This window comes from Mus caroli, unplaced genomic scaffold (genome assembly GCF_978045245.1).
Source record: "Mus caroli unplaced genomic scaffold, Mus_caroli_1 scaffold_15, whole genome shotgun sequence".
Lineage (NCBI taxonomy): Eukaryota > Metazoa > Chordata > Mammalia > Rodentia > Muridae > Mus > Mus caroli.
Genome location: NW_028227270.1, coordinates 8,679,794 through 8,699,813, shown reverse-complemented (window position 1 = coordinate 8,699,813; position 20,020 = coordinate 8,679,794). Strand labels below are relative to the sequence as shown.

The window sequence follows — 20,020 nt, the reverse complement described above, 5'->3', positions numbered from 1 at the left end:
GAGATTTAAGGAATGACTAAAAAACTCTTTAGCATGCAAGGTAGAAATAATAATTTTATTAATTTAAATGAAACAAGTTTTAAACTCATGTCAGTAACAAATGACAAATTTTGTTTCAAAATGAGACCTAGTACAGTTTAAATCATACTGTATTTACTTAATTATAAAGCATCAGAAATGCAGTAAGACTCTATAAGCAGAAAGTTTTATTTTGCAGGTATTCGGGAGCAGCATGCGGCCTGGCTTTCGTGTTCATATACCCATCTCTCATCTATATAATCTCCCTTCATCAAGAGGAGCGTCTGACGTGGCCTAAGTTGGTGTTTCACGTTATCATCATCATTTTGGGCCTGGCGAACCTGATTGCTCAGTTTTTCATGTGAAAACTCTCTTCTCAAGATTTCTCATGGTATTCTGAACCTTGGCAACGGTTGTGCATAAAAGAACTTGAAAATGCTGTCATTGCTGTAATTCTAAGTGTTCTTCTAGGATAATTGAAAGCGAGGGAAATGATGGTCTCTCATAAGTATTTTTGTACTCATGCTGGGAGGGCGTAAGTATTAAGGATGGTTTTTCTCAGTGACCCTCATTCCCATGTATCCCAGTAGACATGTGGGAGGGGTCATACTGATGTTCCTGTTGATAAGTTAGGTGGGTGTGTTTCACCCACAGCGAGGAATCTCAGGGGTCTTGGGTCAGGGCATGTTGCCAGACCCTGTGTGTGCTTCCATGTGGGCTCTTCCACCTTCTTACTTGCTGGGCCATTTCCCCAGTTTGCCCAAAGCTCAACTGTCTCCAACAGTAAAACCAAATACCTCATTTTAAAAGAAGTTTCCATGGCATCATTATTAATGGGATGAATTCCTAACTCAACACTTAACCTGAAGAACAAAAAACTTTAAATAGTGTCAGTCCGTCAGAAGCTGTGTGTCAGCTAGGGCCAGTGGGGTGGCTGGTGTGTCCGTGAGCACCTAGATGGAAGCTGAGAGGGTCTGGGGGTTAAGGTCACCCCCAGTTTGCCTCTTGGGGAGATGGACTGTTTGTTGGGTTTAGGGTTTTTTTTTCCTTGAGAAAGCCTTTCTGTATGTATCCCTGGCTGTCCTGAAACTTGCTCTGGGGACCAGTCTGGTTATGGCCAATTTGAAACCAGCCTGGCTATATAAGGCCTTGTCTCAAGACACTAAAAGAGAAGAGAGAAAACCAAAAGAAATTAGGTGTCAGATCAACTTGCACAGAGTCCATTGCTATCTGACTCTTAACTCGAATCCAGCCCCCATGGCCTAGGTTGAGGTTACAATTCCCAAGCCAGATCTCACACCTGAACAAAAGCAGTTGTCCTCGATTCTTGCCCTTGAGAACTGCATGGACTGTTGTGAAGCCCAATGGAGGAAGCACAAGCGGAGATGGGCATGTGAGGCTCTTCAGAAGGGAAGGGAATAGCTAGGAAGGGTAGGACCGCCCAGTGTGCCCCGAGTCATCCTGGTTCAGGTGTGGCCTCCAGGAGCCGACCCCCTCTACCTGCTTCCAGAACAGGAAGGGAAGAGTTGGGTCTCACAAGATGACTGAGAAATGCAAATTCTTGGAGTTAACGCTCTTGCCATCTTCCTTCTGAACAAAAAGCTAAACCAGAAGCCAGATCTGTCTCTCGTGTGTAACAGGGTCTGTGGTCTACCCACAACTACAAGCATTTAGATGTCTCTAATTTTGACTAAACTGTTTTAAACGCATCATAATTCCACTTCCCAGGACAGTGTCATGTTCTTTAAAAAAAAAAAAAAAAAAGTAAGATGGTTTTGTGAATCTGGTAAGCAGCCCCAGATTTAAGACCAGCTTTAATTTCTTTTAGGATAACTTTACATCCTAGTAGAGCATGGGTCTATGTTTATAAGGATCTGTAATTTCTAACACTTTCTAAAGCCTCATTATGAAAACCGTCAGGCAAATGCACAAATAGAATAATGTGGAAAGCTGCTGTGCACCCCCCCCCTGGGGTTAGTGATTGTAGGGTTAGCTGGATTAGCTTCCTCCCAAGGTTTCTTTTCTACCGACATCTTTAAAAGCCAGTCTCAGACGTTATGTCATTTCACTTCTACAGACCTTTCATATTCAGCTAATAGCCCAGACTTTGAACCCAGTTACATTTACCATGGAGCTAGCCTCAAAAGCTCTGGCTCACAGAAACGGCCGTGGACATTGGGCTGCATGGGAGCCCGTGCTCGAGGAACTCTGGAACTTCATGACTGCACAGTCAGTCGCCTTCCATTAGAGACGTCTGAGTCAGGGCCGGGTGATGTAAGAAATGTCCCTGACTTGTTCTCGCTATGTTCTTAGCAGTTTCTTTTGTCTTTGAGGACTCGAGAGACAATTTCCACTCCTTTTTTTTTTTTTCTTCCCAAAGACGTTCTTGGATGCTTTAACAATCAAGGATAATTGGATGTGGTTTTGCCCATTTCATAGATAAAAGATAAAAGGTAACCAACCAGCAAAGGATGCTACCCTCCAGACGAAAAAGTAATACGGATTCATGCTTTTGTTGTCTTAAGGACACTGAACAATTTAGACCTCTTCCTGATGTCCTGTTGGACAAGCCAAATGACTTTGTCTCCTTCCATTTTTGTCCTTGTTTTCCCCATGAGCCTCCTTTGGCCTTGCCACAGAGTCAGAGAACTCTGCGCACAAGTGTGTGTGTCCTGGCTCGTATGAGAATGGGGGAGGTAGGAACCCACATGCAGCCATCTTACCCTTTCTTTCTCTCTCTGCTCTCATCTCTGAACTTTCTCACTACGCCACATTCACCTTATCATACGGCCGGCCTTCAGCCTGAGCTTCTTTTTTTTTTTTTTTTTTTTTTTTTTTTTTTTTAAAGAAAGATTTATGTATTTATTTTATGTATGTGAGTACATTGTAGCTGTCTTCAGACACACTCAAAGAGGGCATCAGATCCCATTACAGATGGTTGTGAGCCACCATGTGGTTGCTGGGAATTGAACTCAGGACCTCAGGAAGAGCAGTTGGTGCTCTTACCCACTGAGCCATCTCTTCAGCCCCCCAGCCTGAGCTTCTTTAACGTAAACACACCTGAGGACACTAAAAGTTAAAATGAGCTGTTTAGTGAGAGATCTTCCTTAGAAATCCTCTGAGTGAACTTGAGCTGTGCTAATATTAAAGCTAGAAAGGGAAAAAGTCGAGGTAAACTTTACACCTGTGGGCATGGACGGCTGTGCCAAGTCATTGCCATCAGCACACTCCAGAAATGTGCTTGGAGGGAGGACTGCGTCATTGCAGCCCCTGGAAGAGGCTGTTTTTTTTTTTTGTTTTTTGTTTTTTTTTTTAAAGATTTATTTATTTATTATACATGAGTACACTGTAGCTGTCTTCAGACACTCCAGAAGAGGGCGCCAGATCTCCTTGCGGATGGTTGTGAGCCACCATGTGGTTGCTGGGATTTGAACTCTGGACCTTCGGAAGAGCAGTCGGGTGCTCTTACCCACTGAGCCATCTCACCAGCCCCGGAAGAGGCTGTTTTAAAGGGAAATGCTTCGTTTACATTCAATGTGTCTTAGAAGTGCTGTTCCACTACTCACTGTAGCTGTGGGCTAGTTCTCTGCTTCTACTTGAAACTTACCAAGGAAATGTTTGATGCGTGTTTTTTAATTATCATTCCCTTAAGTGTTCTGTTTAAATAACTGAATAGTCAGCAATGCACATGACTCTGGAGGAGTTAAAGACAGCATGCATGTCCTAGAGGAGCTTTTTTTAAAAAACTAATGAAGAGAGGGTGCGCCAGACAGTGCACCAGGCAGTTAACTGAGCACCGTGAGAGCAGCATCGAGTCCTTGGGGGTGGGGGGCATGGCAGAGTGGGAGGGGCTGCTTAGAGGCAAGGGACCCGTTTCCGTGTTCCCGCTATTCCCCCAGACCGCACTCCCGTGCTCACTCTTATGATAAGTAGAAGAGATATGCTACATGTACTTGCTTCTGTGGAGTTTGCAGACTCCCTCTAAAATGCATTTTGTGACATTCAGCTGCTTATTCTTTCTTCTTTATGATCCCTGGAGTATTGATTTCCTATGGCTCTTGGACAGAAAGCATAATTGCTTAATGTGGGATGTAATTAGTAATACACTGGGTGCTACAGACATTTATAAAGTTTCCAAATTTTTTATTTAAGTATGAATATTCAAAATGTCAAATGTTTACATTCATTGATGTAACGGTGTTTGGTTTGGTTTGGTTTCTGTTTTTGTGATAAAATACTCTGACCCAAAGCAAGAGTTTCCTTTGACTTACACTCCAGAGAGGGAGCTATAATGCCCAGGAAGGCTTGGAAACAGGCTCCAAAGCAGGGCTGGCAAATCACGTTGCATCTGCATCTAGGAGATCAAGAGTACAGTGTCCAGCTTGGTGAGTCTATAAACTCACAGCCAGCTCCGCCCCCCGTGACGTGACGTACTTCCTCCAGTAGCACTTCGTTTCCTGAGAGCTCCAGACCCTCCCCAAACCGGCTGTGGCCCCTGTTCAGCCGCACAAGCACAGGCGGAGTTCCTCACTGAAACAGTTGGTAGCAGCAGGGTGTGTTACACTGCACGTTTTCCTGATGTGGTGTTGATGGGTGGCTTTTTAGAAGTTGGTGGTGATTTGGATGTTGTGTCTCACTCAACTTCACACCAACTTGAATGCCCCCAAACAAATCCAAGTCAGGTTGGCCTGTAACAAGAGCATGCAACCAGTCTATGATACAAAGTGAACTGGCCCGGCTGGCCCCACCCGCAGTCTGGCAATCACTTGAGATTGTATAAACACATATTGTAAAACAGCTCTGATGGGAACCTCAGCGTGCAAACAGAATTCTCTGAGATGTTATTTGTCTTTTTATAGGAAAAAAAGAAATCAGAATTATTTTGAAGAAAAATATCTCTGGGGTTTTGCTAGTGGACTTTATTGCCTCCTAACACTGGCGCTGGCAGAAGCAGCTGAGTCCCATCCTTTGCAGGACTGAGTTTCTTAAGTGACTGTGGCTGTGTCCCATGTCAGGCTGTAAGGGGCCTTCTTGAATGTCCTGATCTTCTGGAAAGGTATATGACACGTTAACGGGGACCTAAGGGGCCCATCCCCATAAACCAGTGTGTGCTCTCCCTCTAAGAACGTTTTTCGTGGCTGTGGCACGTTAGGTAAGCGTTGCCCAGTTTCTGGCCAAAAGCCCTGGAAAAGGCATAACTTTCCAGAGCCTTCAACGCTAATAAAGAACACTAATTTTCTGGCTTCTTTAAGTAAAATTACTCTTTTCCCCACCAAATATCATTTTTCTTCTTGATTTCCCAACTGGTCTGAAAAGGTAAAGTAAGACTGTTTTAAAAGTTTAAAATGGCACGGTGTTTATCACAGACTGTGCCTTACGGTTCCCGAGCAGGGATGAGCCGCACTGTTCTGACACCTCCCCACCCCCCTCAGGATCCGATTGTTGGATTAACTAGTCAAGATTCCTCGTAAATAGAAAGTGTTAGATGCTATTCTATTATCTAGGATTTTCTTAAATACTCCTCCCCCAAAGTAATGTAGGGCTAGAGGTGTAGCTGAGGGGTACAGCATTTGCCTCAGAAGTATGAGGTGCCAGGTTTAATCCCCAGTATTCCCTGGGCGGGGCGGGAGGGGGGGCGGGGGGGCAGGGGGGGGGGTGAGGAAGAGTCAGTTAGGTTCCAGATTGATCATTCAGTACCTAAGAACCTACCGGATGCCTGACCTTGTGTTAAGCGCTTAGCGCTGTGGTGAACAGGCAAGGTGTGGCCCCGGTGGTGGAGCATCCTTTGTCCACCCTTGTGACCCAGCAACTGAGTCACCTTCCTTATGTGCCACGGAGATGCCAGGCTCCTGCCCACTTGGTGCTCTGTCTCTGATGAGCTGAGTGTGGATGCCAAATGTGCTAAGCGGGACTTCCTGGAGGGAGTTGTGGTTTTCAGTGTAAAACGCCTCCACATCCCAGGTGAATTGTGGCATTTCATTATTTGTATAAATACGGGCTAGGCTTCCAGGTGAACCACTACATCATTGCTTTTATTCTTTATATAATAGATATCTAAGATTAATCATGGCAAAGAAGATTTATAGGAATATGTGTTCACATGCCTTCTAATAGAGAACTATCCTTTAAGATAAATACCTTTGAAGACATTGTTATTGAGACTCTTGCAGGCTCTCCGGGCTTTGGACCCATTATGTAGCCAGTGAGGGCCCAGAGTTTTGCATCTCTTTCCTTCACCTCCCAGAGCCAGGAGCACAGGGAGGGCTCCACCAGGCCCCACTGGGGACCTTTGGTTAGAAGGACAGGTCCAGGTTTTATGCTGGCTGGCTGTCATCTACACAGTTTGGTGTTACCCCTTTAAGCAAAAACACAGACTGGAGCCTCCTGTAGGAAGAAGCGCCTACAAATGGGAAGCCGGATTCGGCTGTGTTAGCTTGAAGAGTAGATCAGACACAGGCCGTTTGGGACAGCCAGGAAGCGTAAGAAACCGGAGGAAGGGTAGTGGGCACCAGGCCTGAGTTTCTCTGTGACCAGAGTTTCTCTGGACCTACTTTTACCAGACCTGAGCTTTTATTTCTGGAAAGGCTAGATGAGGTGCCAATCTAGTAATGGTTAATTTGGGATCCGAATAGGGTATCTTTCTTTTCCAGGTTGGAGCATCCGTGCCTGGGCATGAGTCTTACAAGCTATTACTGTTTTTTTTTTTTTTTAATTATTGTTTTGTTGTATTGCTTTGAGAAAGAGCCTTGATTGTGTACCCCTGTCTGGCCTCAAATTTGTGGTGCTCGTCCTGCCTGTCTCCAGAGAGCTGGGATGGCAGGTCTGTGCCACCACACCTAGGTTTTGGTTTTTTGGTTTTTGTTTTGTTTTTTAATTTTTTCAGAAATTACTAATTTGCAAACAGCGGTTTCCCCCTTATCTGAGGGATGAGAAACGTACAGGGGCCCTTGGTGAAGGAAAACAACTTCTAAGGCCACATTTTAGTAAGGTAACATTTATCTACTTATGTTCTGTGTACACCAGTAAAAAATGTTTCTATCAGAGATGCACTTCAAAGGATTACCCACTTTACAGAATAAATAGGAAATGTATGTCATTCTTTGAAGAGAGGAAACTAAAATTTGATTCAAATAAATAATCCTCCTCGTCAGTGCCAGATGTGCTCGGAGCCGTGGACTGATGGTCGGCTCAGCAGTGCCGGAGACGTGGACTGATGGTCCTTGCTTTGGAAGCTAAAGAGCATCGTTTTTCCCAGTGCTACTAGAACTCAGCTTCGCCTGAGACTAACTGTGCCTCTCCCCGTGAAATCCGTGCCGCCACAGTGGAAAAGTGGGCATGGGCTTTGAAACAGAGAACTGCAAATTAGAAGACAGCTCAAGAACAAACGGCCACAGCATGACCCAGATAGATGTGAGAAACACGCTCCGTGAGCGCAGCCAGGTGTACAAAACACACACCATCCTGTGCTTCTCTTCAGATGACCTGTCGGGAACGGCACGTGTGTAAAACAGGGCAATGGAAAGCAGTTGTTTCTAGGGTGGGCATGGGGCAAAGGTTACCCATAAACAACCATGGAGACTGCCTAGAGACGCAGGACCAAGGGCTGTAATATTAGTTACACACTGGACTTACCCAAGGCCTGATAGCTGGGATGTGGACACACTCATCTCGTTCCGCTTTAATAATAACTTTACAAGGATGTAGCAAATGCCAGAAAAAGTATGTGTAAGGTCAAAACTAAATGCGTGAAGTTTGAAACCTTTGTTTAGACATATGCATGGGAAGGGAGCTTGGAGCTTAACAAATATGAACACTCATTACCTGTAGCTGGACCTTCTATTGTTGCGTTTACTCATATCATCTAAAATGTTGAAATGTGTTGTTTTGTGAAGTAAGTGTAATAAATGCTTTTTCTTTAAAAAAATATATATTTGCTTGTTATCACTTATAACAATAGATGTGTTTCTTTTATAGTAGTAGCAAAAACTCTGCCAGGCATGGGTAATGCATGCCTCTGATCCTAGGATCTCTGACTTGGGGCCAACCTGGTCTTCATATCAAATTCCAGGCCAACCAAAGCTTCATAGTGAGACCTTGTTTCTAAAACAAATTCTGGGCCAGTGAGATTGGCTCAGTGGATAAAGACGCTGGCCACTAAACCTGTAAACCTGAGTTTGATCTCTGGGGCCCACCATGGAGGAAGGAGAGCACTGACTCTTGAAAGTTGGTCTCTGAACCCCACCTACGTGCTGTGTTGCCTGTGCTACACACACACACACACACACACACACACACAAATTCCATAATTGTGCTTTCACAGGCTTTTTGTTGGGGGATGGTTTGGGTGGTGTTTTGTTTTGTTTTGTTTTTCTTAAGAGGGAGTGGGAAGGTCTCACTAGATAACCAGATTCCTAAGAAATCCTTGTTTATTGGTTAATAACAATAAATTGGGCAATGTCATTCATACCCATAATCCCACCATTTGAAAGACTGAGGAGGGAGAATTGCTATAGAAGGAGACCCTGTCTCAAAACAGTAGTAAGAGTGACCGTCAAATTCTACAGCCACCTTTAATATGGATTAAACCTTTAACACAAGTTTCTGGCCTTTTCGTCCGGCCTGCATTGCAGAACCCTTTTAGACAGATCTGTGGACTGCAGGGTAGATCAACTAACCTAGAGAATAAAGTCTAAATTCTTTAGCTTGCTATCCAAGTCCTGCTTTTATGACAGTTTTTATGCCCACCCAATTTTTCTCCAGCCTTGCTTCTTTACTTCATCTGCTTTTCTGGGTTTGCTCTGGGCCTGGGGTGGCCTTTTCTTCTGGGCCTTTCATGGTGTCGCTTACAAATCCTCTTCTTAACTGATTCTCAGATATTCTAACGTTGCACTTGATCCAGGCATTTGTCTCCCCAGGGTGCAGCTCCTTATACAAGATACTTGCAATGGGTCTCAAGTGAACCCTTGTCCTCCAGGGCCTAAAGGGTAGTTAGGGGCAGGCGTGTGACTAATCTTACAGAAGTGAGGGAGTGAGTGAGTGCATCAAGGTTCACCCACTTATGGAAGGTCATCTGCTTAAAATCTACTAAGTAGGGCTGGAGCTATCTCACCTGCTATGCACAGGGCTCTGGGTCTGATCCTCTGCACTGATTTAAATGCTAATTATACATCAAAGCAATATAGACGCTTCCAAAAAATATCCAGATGTGTTTGAGTCTCTGGATATCATTCTGAGTTGACAGAATTAATCAGTACATGCAAAACCTAACAACTCACAACAGCAGGAAGCAATTTTTCACTTGCCCATTATCTAGGAATCCCCTAAAACATATGAATGTCCAGGCCCAATGCCGGAGGGGCACAGCATCTCCTGGGATGGCAGAACCAGTGAGAGCCTGTCTGAAGTGCTGATGGCTGAAGCACCCCATGAGCCAACACTGGGATCAGAATAGGATGCTTGTCTAGATAATCAGCCATGGCTCAGACGACTCAGCAGGAAATGACACCCTTGCAAAAGCATTAGCCAATCCTTGTCCACTGGGTCAACTACCTTCCAGGCCTTCGAGTCATTTTAAAAGGAAGCATCCATCCAGTCAAGCGCAGGTGACAGCTGGCTTTTCTTCAGATGCTCCGAGCCTCTCCTCCCTCCTCCTCCCTCCTGGAATCTGTTTGGAGTTTCCTCTAGATTACCAGAGCAGATTCTACCAGTTACATCATTAAAGAGGAAAGATAAATTTGTTTATTTAATTAATTAATTTCGTGTATGTGGGTACACTGTCGCTGTCTTCAGACACAGCAGAAGACAGCATTAGATGCCCATTATAGATGATTGTGAGCCACCATGTAGTTGCTGGGAATTGAACTCAGGACCTCTGGAAGAACAGCCATTGAGCCATTTCTCCAGTCCCCTATTAAAAAGGCAAGGAAAAAGCTAGAGACTTGATAGAGAAGTTCTACTATCTATCAGGTTAGCCTCTTGGCATTCAGAAGGAAAATGCATTCAAACATGATTCCTGTGTCGATACCGTAACAATTATTTTGTTATTTTTATGTACTATGTATACATACTTTTTACGTACTATGTACACAATACATACTTTTTTATACTACGTGTATGGGAGCTTATGGTTTATACTCATAGCATAAGTATAGGGACACCTACTTGTGTGGATCCTACATGGTAAATTATTTGCTACATGTGTGCTGGCATGCCATATGTGTGTCTAGTGCCTTTGGAGGCCAGAAGAGGGCCCGGAACAGGAGTTACGGACGATTATGAGCTGCCATGTGGATGCTGGGAATTGAGCCATAGTAGTCTGGAAGGTCAGTCTGTGCTTTTAACTGGTGAGCCATCTCTTGCCCCATTTTGTTATTTTATCTATTATTTCCCATGATTTTGGCATTTGAAATGATTTCTTGTGTGGCATTTTGTCATTTCATCAGCCCCCAATTGTTGGATTTTCCCCCCCAAGCTTTGCTGCTTTGATGAGTTTTTTTTTTTAATCAAAAACGATCACATACATAATCTCCATTTGCATTAAATAAATTCTAGAAAGAATCAATGAGTCCAAGACTGTGTGTAGGTATTAAGGATTTTGATAAGTATACCTGAATTGTCTCCATAACAATTACACTGGTTAGGAACTGAAGTTGTATCTCACTTGCCTAGCACACACAAAGTTCTAGGTTTGTCCTGCAGCATCGGCGAGACAGGATAGCACACTCCTGTAATGCCAGGACTCAGGGGGAAAGGTAGGAAAGTCACAAGTTCAAGGTCAGCCTAAGACAAATTAAAATCTTGGTAAGTAAATAAAATATCCAATTAAAAAAAAAAGCAAACATACCCAAGAGAGGTAAACAGCAGGAAATAGTCAAACTTAGGGCTGAAATCAACCAATTAGAAACAAAGAATATACAAAGAATCAACAGTACCAAGAGCTGGGTTTTTGAGAGAATCAATGATAAATTAATTAACTAATTAATAAAATCTTGGTAAGAAAGAACAAGGTTAAGGGAGAAAATGATACCGATTTACTAATTTATACATCAGTATGGGGCACCTTCTTCTCTGCATCCTTTATTTTAAAGTATTTGCTGAACTGAATAAAATGTTACCTTCCTGTTTTCAGTTGTACATTGATTACAAATGAGGTGGTTCTTTTATTTTTCCCATTTACTAATCTTTAAGGTTTCCTTTCATTGTTGTGCAAGAGCCAAATTTGAGAATGGCCTTGTTCCTCTGAATCCTGATTCTAAGTCATGCTGAAGATGTAGTGCGTTGTTATTTTAAGTATTTTAAACACAATCCTCTTGCTTCCTGTGTTTCTGGTGACTTTTTGCCTCTTAGTGGGCCGTGAATAATGCTCCATAGTTAATCAGATTCTGCCTGTAGCAGAAACTGTGTTCCTTATCACGTTAGCTCGAGGGAATCCCCTGACAACGAGGCTCAGGTCTGGAGGAGCTTCTGCAGGGTTCCACCCTGACCGACTGGGCTCAGCACAGCACCAGGAAGAGCTAAGCCACCTTCACCACAGCCCCGACTGTGGGTCACCCATCTGTCCTACTCTAAATAGTTTTGGCTATTACTTTTTCCCCAGTATCTACATTTGATCAAGCATAAAGGGCCACTCAAAAAATATTTACTGATCAAATGAATGAAACTTCTGATTAGAATAAAAAGCTGGTTGTCAGGACCCAGGAGAGGACTCCGACTGTGAAGAGATCTACAAACATGGAGACTAGAACTTGAGTCCCCAGTGCGGACACAGGAGCACCTGGGATCCCAGTGCTGAGAGGCAGAGACAGCGAGTCCAGGGGCTTACTGCCCAGCTGGGAGCTCCAGGCTTAGCAAGCCTTTACAACTAATAAAGCAATAATGAGCAATAATAAACAATGATTTTAAAGTAATAGAAGATACTGAATATTGACCTCATGTCTCCACACACACAAGCACAAATGTTCATGTCCACAATCACCACATACATACCTTGGGGGGCGGGAGAGAGAGAGGTAAAAATCAAATTGCAAGCAAATAAAAGAAATTATGAATATATGTTTCTGTCTCTTAGCAGGACCTATCTTTCAGAGCTATAGAGGAAAGGCCACATAGGCGGGGTAGAAACCTATTCATTTGATTACATGAAAACATTCAATATTCAATTCTATGGATTAAAGAAAAAAATAGAAATGAGGGTCGGGAGTGTAGTTTAAAGATAATGCTCTTCCTAGCATGCACAAGCACTGCTTTACTCCTCAGTGTGCACGCACACACACAAAATCAGAAGCTATTTTTTTAATGAGAAGTTTCAGACAAATTGCTATAACTACATATGTGTGTGTGTATATATATATATGAAATATTAACATGGAAACAAATAAGGAATGAGCTAAGATTTTCCAGTATATCAATGAGAAAAGGATATAATAAAACACAGTTCACAAGTGAACAAGTACAAATGACTAACAACTATACAATAACAAAGGAAAACCATTGTCTAACAACCGTTATTAACAAAGAATACAATTATAGTGCTCACTGCTGACTCGGGCACAGTGAGCCTGGTATACACTCCTTATTTGGCTCTAGACCTTCAAAGCCAAGTTTATGAAACTCAAAGCTAGGCATATAAACTTGGTTTCCTTCTCTGCATGTTAACTCTTTCACACCCTCCTGTAGAGCAATACATGACAAAAGCTCTCAGTCCTACCAAAGCAGTGGAAAGGCACAAAGACCTAAAGACGCAACAGATTAAAGTTAAGGTGTTACTATATTACAAGAAGTACAAACCTAATTTATCCTGCCAGGTGCGGTGGCTCCCACCAGTAATCCCAGCATTTGAAAGGCTGGGAAACGCCACAAGTGTTTAGACCAGCCTGGGTTCTTTGAGGCCAACCTGGGCTACATAGTGAGTCCTTGGTCTCGAAAGATTATTAACTAAGATTGCTCAACTACGTGGCTTGAGAGTCAGTCACCCATGGTTTTGATAAATAATTTCCAGGGTCCACAGATGAGGAAGTGTTCTGACGGAGCTGGATGGCCTTTGCATGCGTGGATAAACAGGTCATACAAATAAATTCCTTTCAAAAGCTTTTCATCTTTCCAAACAACTATTGGTTAATCCTCTCTATGACTTTTCTTTTCCTTGCTAATCATAATGTGAATTTCAGCAAACAGCGCCACATCACAAAACATTTGCCTGGCTTCAAGTCTCTGCTGGTTTTCCCTGTGTTGGAGACAGATGTTTTTGGTTGAATCGGGACCATGATTTGCATCTGGTGGGACAATGGGTCATATTCTGTCTGCACATTGACAACAGGAAGAACTGCCCAAAGATAAAGGCAGGATTTGGCTCAGTCTGTGTGCAGTTCAGCCTGGACTAGTGGTTTGAAGTTAAATAGCCAAGTGACCATCTGATGAAGAGCTAGCAGATTTGGAAGTTTCCTTTGAAATTTCCTGAGATTCCCCTTTGAAATTTCCAGGCCACTGGATGAAGTAATTCCAGACTCTAATGAGCGTCAGAGGCCTTTCTGGCTACAAGCAAGCCCCAGTGACTGGATGGGCTCCAGGTCTCAGCGTGGCAGTGTGTGCGTGCTCCAGGTCTCAGCGTGGCAGTGTGTGCGTGCTCCAGGTCTCGGCGTGGCAGTGTGTGCGTGCTCCAGGTCTCAGCGTGGCAGTGTGTGCGTGCTCCCTCTGTGCTCACAAGTTTCTTCTGATAGTCATCTTTCTCCAAAGTGACCCTGAAAGCTGAGTCAAACATTCCTACCTGCTTCCCACATGGGGAAGCTGGGGGCTCAGAAAGCCAAAGCCAGTTTTCTGCTCACACAACACGGAACTGTGCGTTCTCGAGTGGTTATGTTATGGAAAGTTATTCAAAGTGAAATGAGACTTCCTCTTCACTTGGTTATCTTTTCTATTAAAAAAAAAATCCTATCTATTCCATCTGCTCCCAGGAGACTACTTGCATTGTTAGTTTGTTTAATCTTTTGACGCATATAAACTTGAAGCCCCTCTGATTGGAGCCAATTTGAGCAGGACTCCAGCTACTGAGTTAGGTAGAACCTGGAAGTCTCCTCCACATGCTTTGAGCTCAGTCTGTATAGAATACTGAGGGAATACTTGCTGGTAGATTTCAACAATGTGGTATTATATAGGCCAGGTTTATGGGGTGGTTGTTTCGTTGCTTAACCAGGAGAATACTGGCTTTAGCACTTGCGTGTCTGGCCATTACTTTCCTCAGTAAACCTTTGAAACATATTTACTCCCAGGGTTTCCTTGGGACAGAAGGCTGATGCATTTTGTTTGGTTGGTTTTGAGACAGGGTCATGAGGTAGCCCAAGATGGCTTCAAACTCATTATATAGAGCCCAGGGTAACTGAACTCCTGATCTTCCTGTCTCTACGTAGCTCCCAGGTGCTGGGATGGCAGGCATGCATCACCACACATGATACATCCAACACGTCCCATGATATGTATCTCTTTTCTTAGAATTGAGATTTTAAAGAATCTTAGGAGCCAGCAGGATGGCACCTTGGTCAGCCTGCATGCCAACAAGGCTGGTGGCCTGAATTGGATCACTGGAGTCCACATGGTGGAAGGAGAGAGCTGACCAGCTACATAGATGCACACATGGATAGACAGACAGACATTTTTAAAGATTGTGTGTGTGTGTGTGTGTGTGTGTGTGTGTGTGTGTTTTCTTTCATTGATACTAATCAAACCCTGAGCCCTGCACAGGGTGAGCATACATTCTACCCTTTAGCTGCACCAAGTCACTGTAGAAACATGTTTGTTTTTTTAATCTTATAGATAAAGAAACTAAATTCACATAAGCTATAGCATGTCTCTCAGAGCTATTTACTTATTGCTGTGTAATACAAATTTATTCCTTCAAAACGCTGCAAAACATTCCATAAGAGCAGGTCCTAACTAATGTAGCCAATTTTCTTTAGAGAAAACCTGGATTACTAACTAATTCACAGTTTTTCACCATTATAAATAGTGCCTTAACTCACCCCTGGTCCTTGTATCTGGTTAAGTGTGGTAACTGTGTATTTACAGGATGGGTAGCACCTCAGTAAAGACCTTCCTCCTGCAGGATGCCTGTGGTCATTTCCGCGCCGACCCTGGGCATTACCAGCCTTTTCCTTCCGTCTTTTAGGTCCTCAAAACTAGAGATTTAGGTCACGGGAGAGCATGCTCCTAAACTGCATAAGGTTTTTGCTTCAGTCCCCAGCACTGGGGTGGGGTGGAGGTTGAGACCTTTTATATTAATCTGTCTGAAACATATCAGTGTGTGTTCCATAAGATAGAGGCCAAGCCCTGTGTATGTTTATGTATGTGAGTGTGACTCTCTGTGAGTATATGAGTGTGTGTGTGTCTATCTCTGTGTATGTGAAAGTGTTCTGTGAGTGTGTCTCTGTGTGAGTACATGTGAGTGCGTGTGTTTGTGCGAGTGTGAGGCTATAGGGGGTGTGTATGAGTGTGTGTGGTGTGTGTGTGTGAGAGAGAGAGAGAGAGAGAGTATGTGTTTAAGATCTGAGAAGAAACACAGTAGGGGAAAGCTAAAAAAGGCCGAGAAAGCCCCAGGTCTCATAATCCACCCTGCAAAGCAGCCCTGCCTGTGACAGTTGGGGACCGTCCGCTGGCACATTACAGTTGTGACACATATGAATCTGGAGATTTAACTATCACAGGCATTTATACTTCTCCAGTTCAGATACTAGCAATTTGGAGACAGTCTAAGGGTTTTTAAAATGTAAGTGTTCCTAGAGTGATTGTTTTTACCTTCTGTGTTGATGACAGATCCTTGAATTGTCCCCCTGCAACATGCAACCAGAACATGTGTCTTCCATTACGCTCCTCACCTACAACCTCTAAGGGGCAAAGCAAAATTGTCCTTACAGGGCCAGAGGGATGGCTCAGTGTATAAAGATGTCCCTGCCAAGTCTGCCTATCTAAGTTGGATCCCAGGATCCACACGATAGAGGGAGAGGCCTACCTCTCACAAGTGAGCATGCACTCGTGTGCAAGATAAAAATGTAAGCATGTAATTGTGTTTCTAACCTATGCAAATGAAGCAGTCCTGGAAGCAGTCCAACCACACAGATCTCTCCACCTGAGAGCTTTTCAGTGGAATCTTTTGGTCTTACTGTCATTCAGATAAGGTTTGTCACCACAACGTGTCGTGTAATATCTCTTTCCTGAATCCCCTTTCTGTCCACTCCTCCACCCCACTCCCACCTGGCCACGTGCCTCTTACCTGGTTGTATACTTTTTAGCTGCCAGGGCTAAGAGCTCAAATAAGCCTCTGTTCAGAAACAAAAACAGCCACGTGCAGACATGCAGACTACCCAGGAACCTGGGGGGGGACATTCCAGACTGAAACCTCCAACCAATTCCTCTTCCCTAAGCCTCTGAATTCTCAACACAGTGCTCTGGCAGCCCGCTGCCAATCACTCAGAGTAGGCACGCAGAGGAAGCCAAGGGGCCATTGCTGGTTCAGGTCACCTAGCAAACGTTCCTTAGTGAGGGTGGAAGAGCTTGCTTAGAGCACACGCACTCTCAACCTTGTCTGTCAGCTACCTCACCTATACATTTTGAGGCAGAGGTTGTTAGAAGCACTCTGGCCACCCACGGAGAAAGGCCAGGTGTGGTGAGGCAGACCTCAAACCCCAGCATTTGTGAGACTGAAGCAAGAAGATGGTGAATTTGAAGGTAGCTCCAACTTCAGAACGAGACTGTCTGACTTTTATCAGCATATGTTAATTATCTATAATATTGTGTTTTGGTGTGTTTTCATTCCCATATATGATGTATATGGGTCATCTTCACCCTCATTATGCTCTTTTACCCCTCCCCCATCCTGCTGATTCCCCTTCCTCTTCCCAAATAGACTCCCTCCTATTTTCAAGTTTCACTCTGTGTGTGTGTGTGTGTGTGTGTGTGTGTGTGTGTGTCCTTATTAAGGTTAAGTAGGGTTACTTACATGAGCCTAGGTAAAGAGATATTTACAAGAGCAGATCGGGGTAGTAATTTCAGATCAAAGACTGGAAGGCTGCAAGACTGCGATAGAGAAGATGTCTGGCTGCCCCACCCAGGTCTGCCAGGCACTCACTGTTATTTAACAGTGCCAAGGGCTTCCTCAGCGGCTTGTGTGTAGCAGGTGAAAGATGCTTCATGCTGGGTGCCTTTGGGGACACAGAGCGGCATTCCAGTGGTGTGACACTAACCAAGGGTGCCCTGTGTCCCCATCACCCCAGGGGTAGCCTGCTCACTAGTACATCCTCATGAGGGCTGCACTGCTTCCCCTTCTCGTTCCTACATCCTCATTCCCAGGCTGGGATCTCTTCTGTGTAACCTGCTTGAGCCCCCTCCTTGTCTCTGACTCTGTACCTGGAAGGCCTGGCCTAACACAAGGAGGAACTTCCCTTCTGTTGGGAGGGTGACATATCCTTTGGAGAACCGACTGTGGCTAACAAGCATAGTCTTTCTGAAGAGAAACAAGACTCTTCTTGGAACAAGGTGGAGGGACTATTTTTATATAAGCAGGGGGAGCTACAAATGTTGGGGCTGAGATGTGTCAGGTTTAAAAGAAACTCCAGACAAGTGGTTAACTGGTGCCTGTTAGTAGACATGTTAAAATACATGCTGGCTTCCAGACTCTCTCAGCAACACACGTACCTGTTACAAAGCCAGATGCCCTGGCTCCTCTCACCTCAATCCCTACCCTAAACTTCTCCAGATCCCCTTCCCCCGCCATCATTCCTATAGAAATCCATCTTGTCCATGTGTTCTCTTGGCTCTTTTTGACTCTCTTGGTCCTCCTCCTCCTCCTCTTCTTCTTTCTCCTCCTCCTCCTCCTCCTCCTCCTCCTCCTCTTCTTCTTCTTCTTCTTCTTCTTCTTCTTCTTCTTCTTCTTCTTCTTCTTCTTCTTCTCTCTCTCTCTCTCTCTCTCCCTCCCTCTCTCTCTCCCTCTCTCTCCCTTTCTTCTTTCACACACACATACACGCACGTACCCTACCTCTCCTTTCATGGCAGGGTTCAGTCAGCTAGCCATGTTCAGCGGACTACTTTGTCTCCCCCACTCTGGACTCTTCCAGATGCCTCTGGCTATAGCCTCCCTCACATCTACAATAAAAACCTTCCCTTCAACCAGACCCGGCAGGGAGTCACGTCCTCACTTTACACAACATGTAGAGGTCAAAAGTCAACTTTGTGGCATTAGTTCTTTCCTTCCACCCTATGGGTCCCATGAGTCAAACTCAGGCCCTTGTGCTTTGAAGGCGAGCAGTTCATCCACGGGATGATCCCCCTGGACTCTACCTCAGTAACAGTTGTCCTTTGTTTGTTTGTTTGTGTCGAGACAGGGTTTCTCTGTGTAGCCCTGGCTGTCCTGGAACTCACTCTGTAGACCAGGCTGGCCTTGAACTCAGAAGTCCACCTGCCTCTGCCTCCCAAGTGCTGGGATTAAAGGTGTGCGCCACCACGGCCAGGAGCCATGCACTCTTTCCCTTTGGAAAGCTAGTATGTGTGCGACTAGCTTCTTCATGCTTTTGGAGGTAATAATAGAAGCTAGAGTTCTTATGGCAAGCTCTCCTAGGGCCAGCTGGCTAATCCTTATCCCTGGGTGCCCAGTGCCTGTCCCTAGCTCTATCCCTGCCTACCAGGATTTTTCTGGAAAATTCTCAGGCTTGTGCCAGACATAGAATCTGGTGCGCCTACCCTGAAGGAAAATAAAGCCCACTCAAGTTACCTGATCCTTCTGACCTTCCTAATGCCCTTACGAAAATCTCATTTTGCAACCGAGGCAGCTTTAGTGGTAGTGACAGTCCTTGCTGATAATTTTTGATCGCCTTTCTAGTCAGAACTTCACCCTCTTGGGAAGAGTCATTCCCAAGGGTCCATATCACTCCATCCCTTATAAATGTCCCTCCAGCAGAGAGTGATGGCACGTACCTGTCAATTCCAGCACTCAGAAGGCAGCGGCAGTAGGGCAGCAAGTGCAGGGCCAGCCTGGTCTACTTATCAAGCTCTAAACCTTGTCTCAAACAAAACAAAACACATTTTTCTCCAACTAGAAAACTGTCATGGTGTATATTCTAGTCTCACTGTGGTTGCTGTGATAAAATACTGCCCCCCAAAAGGCAACTTACAGAAGAGGACACTCTCCAGAGCAACTCCAGGTGACAGTTCATTATTACAGGGAAGTCACAGAGGTGGGAGCCTGGGACAGTGGGCCACATCACATGCACAGTCGAGATAAAGAGAAGCAAATGCAAACATGCTGCCAGCTTGCTTTGTGGCTGCCTTTCTCACTCTCATACAGTTCAGGCCCCAGCCTAGGGATTGGTGCTGCTCAGAGTGGGCTACGTCTTCCTACATCAACTAACAATCAAGATAACCCACCAGGGGTCAACCTGATCTAGATAATTCCTCATTAAGATTCCCTTCCCAGATGATTCTATAGTGTCAAGTTGACAGTTAAAACTAGCATGAATGACATATTTCAAGCCCGTTTACAATTTTAATTTGATAAAAATCAGAGACACCCTTGGTAATAACGATAAGAAACACAGCTGTGGACACAGGAGAAGATGAGAGTGGCTAAGGTGAGGATGTTCTCACTGAAAGAGCTGCTAAGAACAGGGTAGTGGCCCATACCTGTAACCCCAGCACACAATGCAGAGGTGGAAGGAAGAACTGAGAGAGCGAAGCAAACCTCAGCTCAGGAGCAAGGCCAAGGCCATCCTGGGACAAGGGATCCTGTCCCAAACTAAGCCAATGAACAGAAAAGATTGAAGGACCCTGGTCACTTTAAAAAGTTAACACAAGTCCTAAAACTGTAATGCCGATCACAGAAAAAGAGACTGCCTCTTTCTTTCCTGGGCTCCTTGAAAACAAATTCACTGGGCATAACTTACACCTGTTGAGCCACCTGGTGGCACACACTTTTAATCCTAGCATGGGAGGCAGAGACGGGCCCATCTCCATGAGTTTGAGGCCA

General features: G+C 44.6%; 1 protein-coding gene across 6 annotated transcripts in view; it reads left to right on the top strand.

Moving 5' to 3' along the window:
* The window catches only part of Slc38a9 (solute carrier family 38 member 9), an 83,297-nt gene extending 78,853 nt beyond the window's left edge, over nt 1-4,444 (top strand). For 5 of the 6 annotated variants that reach the window (XM_021180274.3, XM_029468391.2, XM_029468393.2 and 2 more), the window contains one exon: nt 218-830. In XM_021180274.3, the coding sequence (XP_021035933.1) occupies nt 218-383 (166 nt within the window). In that variant the 3' untranslated portion in view covers nt 384-830. Of the gene's footprint in view, nt 1-217; nt 831-4,296 lie in introns of those variants that run through there. The other variant, XM_085830816.1, reaches the window with a different exon arrangement.
* The last annotated feature ends 15,576 nt before the right edge of the window (nt 4,445-20,020 follow it).